The 18,318-nt window shown below is 53.1% G+C and overlaps 2 protein-coding genes across 10 annotated transcripts in view; one reads left to right on the forward strand and one right to left on the reverse strand.

Moving 5' to 3' along the window:
* Positions 1-2,141, reverse strand: part of Trpm2 (transient receptor potential cation channel subfamily M member 2) — a 56,246-nt gene extending 54,105 nt beyond the window's left edge. For 7 of the 8 annotated variants that reach the window (XR_004112365.1, XM_031347894.1, XM_031347892.1 and 4 more), the window contains exon 1: positions 1,949-2,141. The gene's annotated coding sequence lies outside the window, so the exon portion shown is untranslated. Of the gene's footprint in view, positions 1-1,336; positions 1,423-1,948 lie in introns of those variants that run through there. The other variant, XM_031347891.1, reaches the window with a different exon arrangement.
* Positions 2,142-10,765: 8,624 nt separating this feature from the next.
* On the forward strand, positions 10,766-17,788 carry Cfap410 (cilia and flagella associated protein 410). 2 transcript variants are annotated; one of them, XM_031348160.1, is made up of 7 exons: positions 10,766-10,927; positions 11,923-11,941; positions 12,640-12,686; positions 13,794-14,023; positions 15,245-15,416; positions 15,889-15,964; positions 16,743-17,788. In XM_031348160.1, exons 1-7 carry the CDS (start codon positions 10,851-10,853, stop codon positions 16,869-16,871), a joined length of 750 nt encoding a protein of 249 aa, XP_031204020.1. In that variant the 5' UTR covers positions 10,766-10,850; the 3' UTR covers positions 16,872-17,788. The 2 variants fall into 2 exon arrangements, with proteins under 2 accessions (XP_031204020.1, XP_031204021.1); XM_031348161.1 differs by lacking the exon at positions 16,743-17,788 and adding an exon at positions 16,276-16,556.
* Positions 17,789-18,318: the final 530 nt, after the last annotated feature.

Consider the following 18,318-nt stretch of genomic DNA (forward strand, 5'->3'; position numbering starts at 1 on the left):
GAGAGAGAGGGAGGGAGAGAGGAAGGAAGGGAGGGAGGGAGGGAGAGAGGGAGGAAGGGAGGGATGGAAGGAGGGAGGGAGGAAAGGAGAGAGAGGGAGGGAGAGAGGGAGGGAGGGAGGGAGGGAGAGAGAGAGAGAGGAAGAGAGGGAGGGAGAGAGAGAGAGTCCAGGGTACTCGAAAGGGAAAAGAATGAATGGACAGACAGACAGAGAGGACTTGGCAGAGCCTACACCCTGGATACAACACGACATCTCCAAATGTATTCATCTGGGTCATTGGATCTACCTGTAGAAGACAGCAGGCTAGAACAGAGCAAGACCCCCATGTGGGATGAGCCTCCAAACCTGAATTCTACACACACACACACACACACACACACACACACACACACACACACACAGAGAGAGAGAGAGAGAGAGAGAGAGAGAGAGAGAGAGAGAGAGAGAGAGAGGAAAGGGCTCAGATGTCCAGGGTGGGAGTGGGTACACCCTGCATTACAGCCTCAGGCAACTGAGTTCAGCCCCTGCCGAGATGGCCCCGTAAGGAATGGATGGACAGCCAAATCCGATTGGGCTCTGGGCACATCTTCTAAGTAGCTATTCATGCTCAAGAGCCCTGGACCCAGCGTGTTTCTGGCCACCACACCCATCCCAGCACACAAGAGTACCAGAAAAACATAAGGGACTTTATTGGGAGGGAGGGCTCATGAGCCCCTGGCTGGTGGCTGGGGCATGTGGTACCTTCTTTACCTCACTCACTGAAAATTCTGCAGCTCTCGGGCTTTCCCAGTAGTTCTCTGCTTGCTCCCAGACATCCTGGACATACTGGTCTGGACAGCAGTTCAGATATTATAAACGGCTAAACACAGGAAAGGGCGCAGGCGTTGATGCCCTCGGTCCCCTGTGAGGGTCCAGGGTCCAGAGCAAGAGCGGGAGCTGGGAGCTATAGCGCGTGGGCACAGACCACACTGGCTGACATTGAGTCTGTGCCCTGAGCCAGCTCCAGAGCCTGTACCTGGATTCAACTCGAACTCTGCAGCCCCTCCACACCCCTAACTTATGCCTCTATCCCAGGGAACACCCTCCCCCGACTCAGGCTGAAATCTCTGCACCAGAAAGCTGTCTGACATTCCAGCTTATGCCTGCGCCCAGGTCAGAGAATTAATCTTTACTCTCTGACACGCTCAAAGGGGACACTCCAACCCGGGCCCCACGCGCCTCGCACTTCGCACTCCCTCCTTGCCTGAGCCCCTGCAGTCAGCCTTCCCATCCCCCAAGTGAACCCCCACTTCCTCTCCAGATACTGGGTCAGCGCCCCTTTCCCAGCGCCGGGTACCTGCTCAGAGGCCGCGCACCCCAGCGTCACACGCTGCAGCTGCGCAGGACAGCCGCCCTCACCCGCATCGCAGCTCACCGCTAGGCGCAGCCTGAATGGCCCGCCCCGCACTCTGCGTCACTCAGCCTGCTTGCGTGGCAGCCGCAACTAAGTGGAGCCAAGCACGTGCTGGGCCTCCTGAGATGCTCCACCTGCGGGTCAGCCTCTTCAGGACACCTAGAAAGGCACTTGCGGTCCCGGGGGGGCGGGGGGGGGGAGGGCCGGGCAGGTCCTCCACTAAGTGTAGGAAGAGATTTGTATATGCCTCATCTTCAAGCCCTGAACCACCAAGGAGACAGCCTGGGATAGAGAGCCAGGGCGCCCCTGTTGGACCTGACTCGACTTAAGTACCCGATTCACTCCTGCTAAAAGTCCTTTACAGCTACCCTCACACCTAAAGACAATTCCCAAGGGGGTGACTTTGGACCTAAAGTCAGGGGCAGCCTCAGGGTCCCTCCAAATGTGTCACACAACAGGGGGGACAGAACGAACCAGAAGGCTCGATCCTAAATTGAGCCCGCAACACGGTTGGTGCCAAAGATACCCACCCTACCCACCCCACCCCCAAGTTACCCTGAATGTATTGTGCCTGGTCCCCTGGAGAGTGGTAAAGGCTGTCTTGACTCCTGGGAGGATGGCTGAGACTTCCTTCATCCCCGAATCACACTTTTTCCTCTCCATTCCCAATACCAGTCGGCAATGCCCAGCAGAATCCCTGAGCCATTGGCTTCAGGGCCAGGAACGTGGAGAGGAATGGTCTATGTGTGACCGCTGATGTTGAGAGTGGGGATCCGCCCAGGAAGTCATGCCTGACCAGGAGCTTCCTTCCCCATTTCCTCCCCAGGATACTAGTCCCCTGTGCAGACAGACCCTGACTCAGCATGTACTGTGGAAGGTCCTTCTATAGCTGCCCCGTGGCCACCCTGCCCCAGATGAGGCAACCCACCTGCTGATGCTCACAACGCCTGACATTTCCCCATCCAAGCCACCCCAGGCTGGATGGAGCCATGGCAAAGATGTGCTATTTGCAGGACATAAAATGTTAGGAATAATGCCAGGGGGGGGGGGGTTGGGCTGTCTCTCCTCTAGAACATCAGCAAGGCGGGTCCCAGGCTGGACAAATGTGCACGTGGTCACCGGTACGGTGACTGCTCTATTAGGCTGCAGGCTGCACCTGGCACACAGATGACTTCCCTGTCCACTGCTGTGTTCCCAATGGCTGACAACTAGGGCTCACGGAGTGGTAGATAAGAGACCAAGCTGCCGCTCCCAGGAGAGATACCCCGACCCGTGGTTATAGGTAAGGAAGTGGTTACCTGCCCCTTCTCCCCCTCAAATGCGGTCTGCGCATGCTCCTTCCCTAAGACATCTCATTAACTGAAATCACCACGGGCAGTTAATATTTCATAAGACAGTAATTGCAGCATGGCCAGCTGATAAGCGGACTGGCCTCTGGTTCCAAGTAGCCCAGGCCCCCTGTGGGAACATCATCTAAGGTGAACTAGCCAGTGAACTGTGCATGCCCATGAAGTGTCTGGGCTGTGTGGCCCCGAGTGGCTCCTTCTCTTCTAGAGAAGAACCACACGTTACAGGAAGGCCACGTTGCATCTTCCGAGATACATTACAATGGCATTTATGAAATATCCATCCATAAAAATGATGGGTACCATCCATAAAACTCAGATGCAGCATGTGCTCATCTCGCCAGAAAGTCGCCTCAATTCTGACGAAGGGAATATTCAGCACAAGAGGTTTTCTTTGTGTTTTTGTTTTTATTTTTTTTTAAACAGGACATTATGCCCAAGATAAAAAGCCCCTGCTTTGGTAGCAAAATGAAAACCACAGAAACGTGGTGATCTGATGGCTCTCTGCATGGAGGTCATGAGTGGGAAACATGACGAAGGAAGTTGCAGAAGGAGAAGTCTTAGCACAGAGCGCCCACACTTGCTCTCCAGAGCACAGTAACTGCTCTCTGTCCCAGGGTCTCAGTGGTGACTCTGCCTTTGTGTTAGGAAGAGCAAACTAGGGGGTGTGTACATGGACTGGCGTGGGTGTGTGCTAAAAAACAAACAGACTAACAAACAAACAGGCAACAGGCAGAGGGCCAGATTTGGAACTGGGGCTCAGGCTGAAGCGTTCCAGAAACATTGTAGCATTGTAACGGCTCCTGAAAACTCAGTGGTGGGAAACATTGTAGCATTGTAACGGCTCCTGAAAACTCAGTGGTGGGAAACATTGTAGCATTGTAACGGCTCCTGAAAACTGAGTGGTGGAAGACACTGGAGGGAGTTGTAAGAAAAGCAGCTGGTGTCACCCTGAGAACTGCCTACTCTCAATACTGTTGAACGCTGCCGCGGTTACAACACCATCCTGAGAGCTGAGCTGACCCCAGGGCCCAAAAGGTCACACGACATTTTGAATGAAAATCAACAACATTTACCCACACATAGGCACACACATATACACATAATTTAAAAACAGAAACAGAATCTAACCAAAAAGAAATCTGTCTTTTAACAAGATTTAAACAAACAAACAAACAAACTTGTAAAGATAAAAGAACTTTATCTTTAGATGAGGGAAAACACAACCTATAATGGAATGAGATTACTCTTTGCTGTGTTGTGAGACTCACAACTACACACACAGAGCCCTGCATACTATCCAGGGAACGCGTGTTCTGGCATCCACTGTACCTGCCTCCCCTCTGAGACAGATGCCCCACTGTGGAGATAAACCTCCACAGCAAGGTCTGAACTGGTTCTTTGGAGGAGACAGAAATAGCCAAGGCGGCTGAACGCTGCCAAATGTCCCCTGTGGGAACCTGCCCCAGTAAGGACTCTAGAGCACGAGCCAGCACCGGTGACTGTGTTCCTCAGCACGCTGGCTCTAAGTGCCCCAAAGACTTCTTCCAGTGGGTTAAAACCATAAGAGGTTCCTAGCCTCCGTAACCATTTAGAATGGACATAGCCTGTGATTCGGAACAGAGCCGCTGTGTGGCGCTGGAGAGTTGCCTCAGACTGTAAGAGCACCCGCTGTTCTAGGATTCACTTGGCAGCTCACAACCACTTGTAACTCCGGTTCCGGGAGATCTGATGCCCTCTTCTGGCCTCTGTTGGTAACTTCCCAGGACCTGGCTCCGAGTTTCATCTTTGGGAGGAATATCAAAGTGGGGTCTTCGGATAGAGGAGGAAAGAACAGGGCTGGACAAAATGATCCTCCCTGTGACCTAGGTGTGACTGAGAGTCTGAGGCTACATTCAGCCTTCAGAGCTTTGTAACCTTGAGACCTGTTTGGGTGCCCATCCAATCACTGTCCAGTGACTGGGAGGGAGCATGGCTTGGGGTCCCTGCAGCTGCCTTGGTCAGGGAGGGTTCCAGCTGTAAGCCACCAAGAAGTGTCCAGCAGGCAGCCGAATGAAAACCTGCCCTGGTGTCAAGTCCCTCACAGCTCTCGCCAGGGTCTGGCTATGTGCTCTGCTGTAGCTGCATCTGTCTCAGCCACCTTTCCTGCCCCTGGCCCCGGGGTCTACCAGCTCCGCTACCGCAAGCCCGGGTGGAGAATCCCTTCCCTGGGGAGATGTAAGCAATGTCTCTCTCTCTCTCTCTCTCTCTCTCTCTCTCTCTCTCTCTCTCACACACACACACACACACACACACACACACACACACACCCCTCCTCCTATGGTCCTAACCACAAACCAAAGTGAGATTTCACCAAAGTTCACCCTGGAGAAGCAATGATTTTATTGGGCTTGCTTATAGAAAATGCATGTGACATTACTGGTGGGATCTTTGGGGGTGGGGCACCAAAGAAGCTACACTGGAAAGTCTTCAGGCAGTATGGATGGTAGGTTTCCCCCAACAGCCTCATAGATGCACCCCTATCCGTTAACCTCCACCGCTTATTTACTCTCTCACGTCCCAAGACCGCATGCAACCAAGGGGCAAAGTTGGATACCAGTGACTGAGGGGACAGGCTAAACTCTCAGGCCGAGGGTCCAATGACCCTGCCCCAACCTCTCGTTCTATCAGAGAACATCAATAGTCAGCCAGGCTACTCTGAATGGCCTCTTGAAAACTGGCACAGTTAATCTGATGGAGATGGCATTTACGACAGTCACAATCCCCTTCTGCAGGGGCAGAAGGAGAAGAGGTAGGCTTCAAGGGTTGGACTGCTGTTTCCTCTGAACTGAAATTTTTACTTGTTAAGGGAGGATGGGGGGTGGGGATGGGGGTGGGGCTCATAAGATTGAAAAAAAAAAAAAAGCAAAGGAAACTCACAAGGCCCAGGAAGCTCAGAAAGTTACAAGACTCACAAGGCCCCTCCCCAAGGTCACATAAACAGCTACAGTTGCTGAGGAGAGGAGACTCTCTGAGCACCCACTGCCTACAAGTCGTTCGGGGAGCTTGATGGATACGGTTTTGGTGACTGGTCACCCCCATGTCCCTGTAATGAACCCCGAGAAACTCATCAGCTCATCAAGCTGAACAAAGATTGATTCTCTGGTCTGTTGTCATCACCCTCTAGATGTTTGTTCCTATAGATGATGTCCCTGTAGGAAAAGCCACAACAACACTAGAGAATGAGCCTCGGCCGCACGGAGAGGCAACAGCAGCAGCAAGAAGTGTCAGTGAGGGCTGGAGAGATGGCCCAGCGGGTAAGAGCACCGACTGCTCTTCCAGAGGTCCTGAGTTCAAGTCCCAGCAACCACAAGGTGGCTCACAACCACCTGTCATGGGATCAGATGCCCTCTTCTGGTGTGTCTGAAGAGAGCGACAGTGTACCCACATATATAAACTAAATAAATACATCTTGCCGGGCGATGGTGGTGCACGCCTTTAATCCCAGCACTTGGGAGGCAGGGGCAGGCGGATTTCTGAGTTCAAGGCCAGCTCTGATCTACAGAGTGAGTTCCACGCCTTTAATCCCAGCACTTGGGAGGCAGGGGCAGGCGGATTTCTGAGTTCAAGGCCAGCTCTGGTCTACAGAGTGAGTTCCAGGACAGCCAGAACTATACAGAGAAACCCTGTCTTGAAACAGCAAAAAATAAACAAACAAACAAATAAATAAATCTTTTTTTAAAAAAAAAATGAAGTGTTGGTACGAAGGCAACCAAGCAGTAGCACAGAGAAGGGCCTCGCGGTTCACAGCATTGCCAGGCTCACGGCGAGCCTGGTTCCTCAGTGTCCTGCCATTGTAACTCCTCTGAAGGACTACAGACTACAGCTGAAGCAGTGCACATCCAGTTCATGGACAGCACATGACTCAGACAGGGCCAATTCCCACATGCGGGCTTGAGGAACTTCCTGAAGCCCTCTTCCAGCCAGATGTGAAACTGCCAAGTTCATACAGTGGTCTTGGGCCAGTAGAACACGGGATGAGTCCATGCCCTGAGAGCCCTGGTTGTCCCCCAGGTGAGAAGCCACTGCTCAAGTTTCTCAGGCCTGAGAGGCAGTGTTTTAGTTTTGATTTAACATAAGTCGGGGTTACTTTTCCTGTCTGCGCCGGGGTACTTTGTAGGAAAAGACACTCTGCTGCGTTTGAAAGTGAGACCTTGGTTACTAGTGCCAAACGTTATGAAACTGTTACAGAGAACAGAAGTGGAAGTCTGAAATCGCAGTTTAGGGAAACCCCTTGGCCTTTCTCTTGAAGTGGGACAAGTGTGTTTGTGGGATACCGGGAGCCAAGCCCCCCCCGAGCCCCCCCACTGTAGATACAGGGCCAGACAGACAGAGCTGGGAGAACAGAAGGGTTATGCTCCGGGGACCGTGTGCAGGATGGCCGTGAGGCTAGATAGACTGTTGACTGCAGCCTAAGAAGGAGACACTGTGTCATCTCTCACTACAGTGACCTTCCCACGTGTCCACGGGTGCTGTTCCTCCACCTTCCAGATCACATATGTTTGCTAGTTGCTTTTCTCGGGGTCAAACCTAGCCTGGAGTCCTGGGGGAAAGGAGTTCTAGGAACACAGCTAAGCCCCGGCAGTGCATTCCGATACCACGTGCTTGGGATTCCTTCGTTAAAAATCTCGGCAGTAGCCATCAGGTCCTTCCGCTAACCAGCAGGCTCTCCTGCAGCCACCAATATGATACAATCTGCAAAAGCCCCTGGAGCTATATGACGAGGCCACCTCCTGTCTTTCTAAACCAGAGATGCCAGAGAAACCCTGGAGAGCCCCGGTTGCTTCTAGGTAGATGCTATTCTACTGCAGGAACTCAAGGGGGCGCTGTTTTAGATCAGCTGCCCAGGACTCCTCAAGGCAGGAAAAGCCACAAGCCCCGAAAGTCAAGGCTCCCACAGCTGAGGAAGGGGCCCGGAGGGCAGGGTGTCTCCCCTGTGGCAGGGGGACCTTCCCGGGCTGGTGGTTTTGGGGTCGTTGATGACAGGACGGCCCTCAGAAGAGATAAGGAGTCGGAGAAGGGGGGGAGAGAGTCAGGCGATGGATGGTCAGGGGAATTTAGCAGCTCTGTCTAGCTAGCAATCGGGCTGCTTCCGCCGCTCACTAGCAGCCAGGTCTTCCTTTATTTATTTCTACAGGTTTCACGGAACAAAGACAGACTAATGATTACCTTAGAGATACAGAATACGTGTTTGATTTGTTTTATTCCACGTTCAGGGTTACGAGTTCGGTTACAATTAGAAAATACAAACAGGGTAGATTTTAATTCCCTGTAACTCCAATGTAAAGAGTCTAAAGACTGTCTCCTCCAAAGCAAACGCATTTAATAGTGGACGGCCCGCTTTTAGGCTGGCAGTGTTTGCAGTCTGAAAACACCCCAGACAAACAGAAACATCTGAACCGGTCTTTTTTTATGAATAGCAAATATTAACATCTAACTTCTATGACTATAGGGCTCACCATCTAGGCTACAAAGTAGGAAACGTTTATTTTAGTTGATCTATCTCACTGAGTTCTATTCCTCCGGGGTGTACCCTGTATGACCCCCTATCTTTAAACTACATTTCCGGAGAGCTCTAAGCCTATAATATAAAAGAGACCTTAAATCTGTAACATATTCTCCCGGCCAGTCAGCATTTGCCAAAACTCTCTGTTTACCCTGTACCAATTATGCTATTTGAGTTAGCCTCAGGGGCAGATAACCTAAGAAGATTCCTTGAGTAATGGCCTCATCTGTGCTTAATGACCTCCAGGGCAGACGGAACACTTCCAAATAGTAGCCAGGTCGAGTTAATTTTAGGATTTTTTTCCTATTTTTAAAAAAGATTTATTTATTATTATATGTAAGTACTCTGTAGATGTCTTCAGACACTCCAGAAGAGGGCATCAGAACTCGTTATGGATGGTGGTAAGCCATCATGTGGTGGCTGGGATTTGAACTCAGGACCTTTGGAAGGACAGTCAGTGCTCTTAACCGCTGAGCCATCTCTGCAGCCCAGGATTTTATTCTAAAAAAGACTCAGACATAACTTTTCTCAGGAAAAGACATAGTATGAATCATGATGTAGAAAGTCCCCAAGAATGCAACACGCAGAGATCAGAACCCAAATGTTAGAGACAGGACAGCGATTGCAGCAATCTGCTCAGTTTCACTGAAACTGTGTCAGGCAGCTGCTCTGGTCCCATGACTCTTGCTGTTTCCATTGGACATGGCTGTCCACTGCTTCCGATTCTGCAGGAGAGCTTCTTTCTTTGGGCCCGCCCCCTATCAAAACTCTCCAGGAATAAATAGCGGTTTGTAGGGAAGTCTCCCTGGACTTAAGTATCAGTGGGCAAGGGCCAGATACTAAGACTGGCAGAGCTGCAGAATCAGGGCCCGCCCTACAATCAGGGCCCGCCCCACACCCTGACCTGGCCCACTCTCTAAGGACCCTGGAACTTGGCTACTCCCGTCTTGGTAGAAGAGGGGAGAACTAGGGAAACAAACCCGCAACTTCCGCATCTGCATCACCGACACTTGATACAATGTGATACAACTCTACTACAGGTCTCTCCCGGACAAATAGGCGGAGTGGGAGATGCCCACCTCCTATCAGACACTCTTCCACAAAGTCTTAGCTCCTTTGCCATCATCCATGCCCTTCGGACATGGCCTCTGTTGGAGCGACCAGCGGACCTCTTTAAGCTCAGCTGAACTGAGCCTATAAAAATCTTCCCACTGAGCTGTTCCCTGTGTCTTCCAGCTAAGTCCTTATCATTCCTAATGGTAATGAATGGCGCACACGTGGAGGCCAAAGGATGAATCTTAAGCGCCTTTTCTCTCTTTCCACTGTGGATTCCAGGGAGCAAACTTCGGTTTTAGGCTGGTGAGGCCAGTACTTTAACCAACGGAATCACTTCACTAGTTTTTGGTAAAGGCAGACCAGGGTGGCCAGATAGACAAAAGAACCCTAGACTATTTCATCAAGGACAGTTTATCACCTAAAAGGTCTGAAGTACCCAATGCCTGTTCCAGCGTCATCTGTAGGCTAGAAAAAGATATGAACCTTTCATATAAACACAGAGCCGGGCTCTGCAGAAGAAAGCAAAACAAAAAATTCATTTGTTGATGAATAAGATGCACACTGACAACCACAGGCACAGGACTGGGAGACTTCCGAAAACATAAAGTCTATTTTCTATTTGGGTTTTTTTTTAAAGGATTTTTTTTTGTTTTGTTTTGTTCGTTTTGTTTTTCTGCATATGAGTGCTGTGCTTGCATGTATGTGTGCAACGCAAGTGACCTGTCTAGTGCGTAAGGAGGCCAGAAGAAGGCATTGGACCTCCTGGAACTAGAGTTTACAAAAAAGGTGGTGAGCCGGCCATATGAGTGCCCTGGAAAAGCAGCCAGCGCTCTTAACTGTTCCTTCATTCCCTCTCCCAAGCCCCTACTATTCGGCTTTGATTTGAGTTTTGAGTCTTTGTAAGCCAGTCTTGCCGGAAACTGTTTGGCTCAAGCAATCCTCCTGCCTTAGCTTCTAAGTGCCAGCCATCGCCAGGTGGTGGATTAGCTGTTTTGTAACCCAAAATCCCCAGTTTGGGCTCAAGCAGAAATGGGCGAGGGCGCAGTGGTGACCAGGGCCATGGCAAGGATGAGGATCCGGAGCAAGCGTCCCAGGAGGGGTTTCCACTGACATCCCCTACGAGGACTCTGTCGCCCTCTCCGACCCGACCTTGTCTGTCCTTCTCAGCGACCCCGAGACCTGCCAGGCGCGAATCCTAAGGGCCGCCCTCCCCGCGCACGCGCACACAGGATGCGGCGACCTCACGGTCCCCAGGCAGCAAAGCCCGGAGCCTCGCGCACGCGCAGGGCGGGCGGGCCGCCCAAGGGGTGGGGCGGAGCCTCGGATCCAGGAAGTCGGGCCGTCCCGCTGCGCACGCGCGCTTCCGCCCTTTCTCCTAGCGGCCAATAGGACCCCAGGCTCCGCCCCTAGAGACGCGGGCCCCGCCCCTGGAGACGCGCCGCGGCGCCGGCCTCTCTAGCTAGCGGAGTGTCCTGCGGAGGGCGGCCCGGCCCGTGGCCCTGCGGCCACCATGAAGCTGACACGAAAGATGGTCCTGTCCCGAGCCAAGGCTTCGGAGCTGCACAACGTGCGGAAGCTCAACTGCTGGTGAGGCCGGCCCGGCGCGGGAGGAAGCAGAGGCTGCACTGAGAGTCTGCTGCCCCAGGCTAGCTAGGTTGCAGGCTCACTCTGGGGTGCGGCCCTCGCGGGATAATTAGAATTTCCCTCTAGTGTCGCTGAGGGGTTTTCACTAACTCTCTGTGACTGCTGTGTCTGTTATCTGAAGACAAAGGAGCTTAGTGGCGTGTCTACAGGGAGAGACTGAGGTTGTAAAGTCATGATTCTATGAACCGTCGCCAGATGCTGGAGAGGGTGGCCCCGTGGGGGTGACAGCCTAGAACTTAGATGCTGTTTATATGGATGCACTCAAAAGTTGCATGGCTGTATCACACTTATACTGAAAGTCCTGGCCTCCCAGAGGCGTTTGTATTTGGGGTGGGAAAGAGCTACAGGTGTCTCTGGGGACTCAGGTGGGACGCTGTGGCCAGAGTATCTAGCAGGGGCAGAGCAAGTGCAGACCCTTGCTTCTAGTGGGGTCAGCAGGCTACTGGAAGCTTTGTTAATTAAAAGCCTTTCTCTGCCTGGCATATCTGGTGTCCGGGGCCACAGTCCTCTCTGTCCTGGGTTTTCAATAATGCCTTTCTTTGTTGAGCCAGCAAGCACATCAGGGCTTCCTCTGTTCAGGCAGAAACAACAGCCACATTGCAGGCCTGTGAAATTTGCTTCATAAGTTGCACGATTGGCCTTTGAGCTTGGCCTCTTATGAAGATCCCTTTGTTTATGTGTGTGACTGGAAAGAGCTTTCTGCTATGGGAAACTGAGAGGAGTAAACCGTGTGCCCCCATGCACCAATCGCGTAGTATTGGCAGAAACCAAAACCTCACCATTTGTGAGACCTCTCTCCCTGTTATCTGGGCCTTCCTTACTGGGCCGTTCCGAATGTAGAATCATTAGATTTATAGACAATTGTCATTTCTCTGGGGATTTTTTAAATAACATATTTTCATTCCATAAGTTAAAAGTCTATTTCTTTTCTTCTCCAGGGGCAGCCAGCTCACAGATGTAAGTTCTGCCTTCATTGGATCATCTTCCAGATGCCCCCTTCCCCCAGAGGAATAGCTAAAGTTAACTGAACTGTGGTCATCAGCTCAGTGCCACGTCACTTGTTGGTCCTGCACAGAGGAAAACAGAGTCAAAGCTCTGTGCTGAGCGGAGTCCCGGGTGGTGATTTCCCTCAAGGACATCGACAGAGGCACTTTTCATGGCCTCCCTTCAGCTTCAGGGGGCTACACCCCAACCCCACCATAAATGGCAGACAGCTGGGACTGTGGAGCCTGGTCTGGTCCATAGATCTGATGGTGTGCTGTGGCCAAAACTTAACAGCAGTTCTGTCTGCCTTGAGCCCAGCACCATGGCAAGGAGAGTGCCTGTCGTTTCTGTGTGCCTCAGGAGCAGCAAGAGAAAAGGTGGTGTATCTCAGAGTAGGAAACCACAAGATCCCTGGCGAGGCGTCCTCAGAGGGCATTGACTGTAATGATGCGCTGTGTCTAGAACTGTGGTGAACTGTCAGGTAGAAGGACCCCGTGTGGAACACCCCGAGGGCAGGCTGGGCCGCAGAGACCACCATGCAGCTGGTTGTGCAAGGCTATACCCCTTGTCCCCGTTGGTGCAGGTGACAGGACCCAGGACAGATGTGTCCCTCTGACCTGAGAAGGAATGGCACTATTGCTAACTCATCGGCCCCATTCTTCCCTCCCTAGATTTCCATATGCCGGGAGATGCCCAGCCTGGAGGTGATCACACTCAGGTACTTGACTGACCGTAGTCCTGAGGCATGGAAGCAATGGGGTGGGGGTGGGGCTCATGTCTTTCCTGTGGGGTATGGGAAAACAGGAAATCTGGAGGCTCCTGGTGCCATGTAAGATGGCAGCCTCTGCTGACCGTCTAGGGAGTGGGACTTCAAGAGCCTGGCCCTCTGGCAGCTCTTACCTGCTTTCTCAGGATCTTACCTGGGCCTCCTGAAGGCTCCCCTCTGTTTGCCCACTCATATCCACCCCAGGAAATAATCTGTCTGCTTATAGCAGGCCCCCTAATAATGAGCTACAGTAGTCCAGCTAGGCCAGTCCTACTGGTGGCCACATTTGCCCCCCAAAACCCCCTCTACCTCCTCTCCTTCCTGATTCCGGGAGCCCCTCCATCCCTAAATTCTCTCCTGCTTATCCCAGAGCCCAGGATAGATAGGGCTGACACTTACGGCCCCTACCGCCTGCCTGCCCGGTGCTGCCATAGGTGTGTTCTCTGTGTCAGCATGGTGCTGGTAGCTTTTCCCAGAGCATGTGACCCAGCAGGGCATCCTTGCAGGAGGGAGCCGCGGGTAGGGCTGGCTCAGCAGGCCAGGCCCTGGCTCTGGGCACTAGAGTGTTTAGCTGCTTCTGAGAACACATGTGTAAAGGCTTGGTGTATTGGTGGGGGCTTTGGGGGTTAGTGGATGCTGTTTTCCGTCCCCATGTCTCCTCTGCATTTGCCTATGGGATGGAAACCACCCTACAATCCTGTTTCTCTCTAGCCTGGGATTCTGCAAATCAGATTTAGTTTATGTGTGATACAGACCCTGTGGGCATTTTTTTTGCTGAGTTTTAGCCAGTGCCTGCTGTGGGGGCTAAGTGTGTCCCCTAGGGACTCTCAGTGTCATCTCTGAAGGAGGGTGAAGCATCCTGTCTGCCACAAGGGCTCCATGTGAATGCAGAGCTCTGCTGCTGCTGCCTCTTGTCCAACCCAAGATAATTGGTTCCGACCCATTCTAAGGCGGAGACCTTCTCTTAGTACTCATGGGTGAGGCAGGCCCACAAATGGAGGCCGCTGGCCCACGGAGGTCCAGACTGTATTGGTCCCTGACAGCGTGCTGACCCCGCAGCGTCAACAGTGTCTCCACCCTGGAACCAGTGCGTGGCTGCCGGCGCCTGAGCGAGCTCTACCTGAGGAGGAACCGCATCCCCAGTCTGAACGAGCTCTTCTACCTAAAGGACCTGCCACACCTCAGGGTGCTCTGGCTGGCTGAGAACCCGTGCTGTGGCACCAGCCCGCACCTTTACCGCATGACCGTGCTGCGGAACCTGCCCCACCTTCAGAAGCTGGACAACCAAGGTAGGCTCTGGCGCGGCCACCCGCTGGCCACCGAGGCGGGGCCCGTTGAGGGGGGGGCCCATTGGCACCCCTTCTCCCTGTCTTCTGCAACCCCCAGTACAGTCCCTGTGAGAGTGTTCCCTTTCAGACGTGCCATTGCGGAGTTTAGTACCGTCAGGGCTGCTGTCATTAACCACTCCTGGGCTTACCTACCTTACATGCTCCTCCCTCTGGCTCCCTCCATGAGGAAAATCCCTGTGCCATAGTGAGGATGTGCAGTGACTGGGCAGCATGTGGTGGTCTCAGCTGTCTCTGGAGCTACACGGAGGATAATCCTGCTGCTCCCACACCATGCCCACCTACGCTATGTCTACATGCCCATCTGTCAGGGTGGAGAGCCCTGACCTGGGCTCTTGGCAGGGTCCAGCTCACCGACTCCATGGGATTATTATTTTTAAGGATTTATTTATTTATTATATATAAGTACACTGTAGCTGTCTTCAGACACACCAGAAGAGGGCGTCAGATCTCATTGCAGATGGTTGTGAGCCACCATGTGGTTGCTGGGAATTGAACTCAGGACCTCTGGGAGAGCAGTCAGTGCTCTTAACTGCTGAGCCATCTCTCCAGCAGAAATGCTAACTCTTAACAGTTTCTGATCCTCCTCAGTTATGTGCAGTTGTCTTCTCCCACTTACTAAACAAGAAGTAAAGTGGTGTAAATATGCAAAGTCCATTCCTTTTAAAATTTCCAGTCTTGGCCGAGCTGTGGAGGCGCACGCCTTTAGTTCCAGCACTTGGGAGGCAGAGGCAGGTGGATTTCTGAGTTTGAGGCCAGCCTGGTCTACAGAGAGAGTTCTAGGACAGCCAGGGCTACACAGAGAAACCCTGTCTCAAAAAACAAACAAACAAACAAAATAAATAAAAATAAATAAATAAATAAAATTTCCAGTCTGACGGTAGAAAGCCTGCTAGCGTGTGCAAGGCCCTGGGTCCAACACCACACAGATTTACCTGGATTGAAGGATTGGAGGTTTTGCTCTTAGAAGATGCTGTGCCAGGTGTCACACATTCTGGGACTGGGACTGGGAAGGAGCAGGACTAACTGTCCCCAGGGGCAGTGCCTCTGCCCTTCCCAGCACGTGGTGTACACAGCAGTCGGCGTGCTGAAGCCCGGAGGAGGCACTGAGGGAGCCCGTGCTGTACAGGCCTGACACCCTCACCTTCCTGTCCTTTCCACAAGCTGTGACCGAGGAAGAGCTGACCCGCGCGCTGATGGAGGGAGATGAGATCACTTCCGCCCCGCACAGGGAAGGCGCAGGCAATGGCTGTCCCAAGCCCCCCTACGCCCTCAGCTCCGTCAGCTCTGTAACTGAGACCAGCCAGCACCTGCTGAGCTACACAGAGGAGACAGAGTGAGCCTTCAGGGGAGCAAGACCCACGTCCCAAGGGCATCCTCGGGCCAGAGACGGAGGCTTCCTGTCTCCTGGGAGGGGCATGACCTCAGGAACCTGTCTGTGCGCACCAGGCTGTGTGTCCTTTAGAGGCCACAGCTGACACATTGGAGATGAACTCTGTGGGAGTGGCCACAGTCCTCCACTGTTGTGCTCTGAGTCCCACCAGGGTCACTTCTGTGCCTTCCCGAGGCTCTAGGTGGAAAGCATTCCTGGTGGGAGCCCTGGGCACAGAGAAGTTGCTCTTGGTGGCTCTGGGCCCCCACTCTGCACACTGGGCTCCTGTGCTGTTATGAAGGTACCTAGACTGAGGGCGCCTGCCGTCTGTCTCCCACTCTGGGCTGGGACCACCTGCCAGTGTGCCTTGACATGCAGAGAGTGGCGCTCAGAGCCCTGTGACTGTCATGCCTCAGTGTCCCCCTCTCACCCATAGGGTCCAGGGCCGGACTGCCACAGACCAGTCTCCTTCCTTCTCACCAAGGGACACTATGAGGACTCACAAGAATAGGGTGAGTGAGCACTGCCCCCTCTAGTCAGACATCAGAAGCAGGCTCCCATGGGTGAGATAACATGGGGTCAGGTCTGAGCTCACAGGAATGGGGTCCATGAGGCAAGCATGTTAGCCATGGCACCCAGCTCAGTTTTGCTTCCTACTCCAGTGTGCCAGAGCTCCACCTCACTAGGTCACTGTCCCCTCAGGGTCCCTTCCTTCTGTACTTGCTGCTGTCCCCTTCTACAGCATACACACACACACACACACACACAGACACACACAATTCCAAGAGCAGAGCTGTGTTCACAGACTCCTTTCCCTCACCAGGTCCTCAATTGCTCAACAGAGAATTGCCAGAAGGCACCTGTCTACCTGCACCTACCAGACACCCTCCTCCCTGCAGCTAGAATAGGCACTCCTGTCCCAGAACGAGGTCCACCTTCCAGCCCTTGAACCTGCGTCTGTAGAACAAGGACACACAGGGGTTTGCAGAGGCCTTAGTGTGCTACAGAGGTCAGGGGTCAGAAGCTAAAGTAAGTTTTTCACTTCTGACCTGTTCCTCCCAATGAGCCACATGTTTACCCCTCAGCCATCCATGTCTCTCATCTTTTCCACCACTTTGTATGAGAGGATACCCCTCTGAGGGGTGTGGGACCCTCAGACCCCAAGCTGGCTGTAACTGAATAGGAAACAGTTTACCAATGTCCGTGCCGCAGGTGCCTGGAAGGCCTGAGGCTATTTACCCTGTGAAGGATGCCACCAGCCAGGCCTTAGGTCATTCTTTCTGTCCCCAGAACATCCTGACTGCCATATTGCTGCTGCTGCGGGAGCTGGATATGGAGGGGCTGGAAACTGTCCAGCAGACCGTGGGCAGCCGGCTACAGGCGCTGCACAGACCTGAGCCCCAGGAGGACATGGAGTGACTTCATACGCCCCAGTGTCCAAACCCTGGTATATCCTGAGGAAACACAGCTCTACCTGGACCGCCTTCCTCTGGGATCCCCACACCAAGCCAATGTGGGCACAGCGGCTGCCAGCTAGGCAGACCCCACTCCTGTGCTTAGGGCTAGCAGAGATGCTGCCCACCAGCATGGTCTCTGGGACTTACCTGCTGGCCTTGAAGCTCTGGGCACTGTCTGACCCTTCCTCAAGAGAGGACTGAAGGAGTCATGCCCTCCAATAAAGCACTCTCTGTTTGGGCTGGAAGGTCTGGAACCAGAAGCACTCATCTCAGGGCCTTGACGTCGAGGTTCGCGTTGTTCCTCGGCCGCTAGGGGGAGCTCTATATCCCTGTATCAAGCCTGCCCTCGGAGGAGCCTGGAGTATCTTCCAGGGCACTATGTCCCAGGTGTCCTTAGACATAGCCTGGCAGAATGGATTTTTTTCAGGACAAGGCTGGGCAGGACACTGTCCTTTTTCTTTCTTCTTGAGGAGAGGGATGTCACCTAGGTAGAGTGACTGTTGGGGACATCCAGGCTCACTCGTCATTCTGAGGTGCCAGATGCCTTCAGTAGTTATCCTTGTTAGAGCAGTTGGGGGAGGCCCTGTAGCTTACCCAGGCAGGGCCACCTTAATGCCCTGGGGTGACCTTACACCTGCCACCAAGAAAGGCATCAAGATTAGCCTGTGTAAAACAACCTGAGCAAAAAAGTCTGGGAGGGCCAAGAGACAGGTGGAGCATGTCCAGGAAGCCTGCTGCACACCAGAGTTGGCTCTGTAGGTGACATGTAAGGGTCTTAATGCTGAAGGTTCAGGGCACCTGGGCCCTAACTCTGCTCCTCCACTGGCCCACTTCCAAACTCGGGAGTACTGTCTCTGTTAATAAATTGTTTCTACCAGTGTCTGTGTCCCAGGTCGGATCCCTCATTCCAGGATTCTGGAAATGCCAGCAGGTTCCCTCAGGACCACACCCCATGCCTATAACAGCCTAGCTTTCCATCTTCCTGGGGCACACTCATGTACACCTCAGGGATGGACAAGCAACCAGCTGTGCCTAGCCACCAATCCCTGCCCCCCACCCCTGCCTCTGCTATAAAGCACAGCATGTATCCCTTACCTGGAGCCGAGCTCGGGACATTCAGCCCCATTCAGAATCCTCCAGATCTAGGGTTTGGTGCCCTCCCATCCAATTTACAGCAGGGAGAGCTAAGGCTGGAAGTGCCACCTCTTGGAGGGGTGGATGTGGTACAAGAGAAGAAAGAGATGGCCGCTCTGTACCTGAAGCTGTTGCTGTCACCAGGGCCCCAAGCCACCTTGCAGCCAAGCAGACAGGCACTGAACCTAGCAGGGGATCCATACTGAGAACTGAGTCCAGGCTGATGGACTGGGACACAGGACAATGACCTGACCCCACCTGGCCATGAACAAATT

The sequence above is a fragment of the Mastomys coucha genome, unplaced genomic scaffold, assembly GCF_008632895.1.
Source record: "Mastomys coucha isolate ucsf_1 unplaced genomic scaffold, UCSF_Mcou_1 pScaffold3, whole genome shotgun sequence".
Taxonomy (NCBI): Eukaryota; Metazoa; Chordata; class Mammalia; order Rodentia; family Muridae; genus Mastomys; species Mastomys coucha.

Excerpts from the sequence above, each read along its gene's own strand:
- Cfap410 (XM_031348160.1), top strand. The coding sequence starts at position 10,851 with ATGAAGCTGACACGAAAGATGGTCCTGTCCCGAGCCAAGGCTTCGGAG. Across the intron at positions 14,024-15,244 it reads TCAGAAGCTGGACAACCAAG|CTGTGACCGAGGAAGAGCTG; the intron begins GTAGGCTCTGGC and ends CCTTTCCACAAG. Across the intron at positions 15,965-16,742 it reads TGAGGACTCACAAGAATAGG|AACATCCTGACTGCCATATT; the intron begins GTGAGTGAGCAC and ends TTCTGTCCCCAG.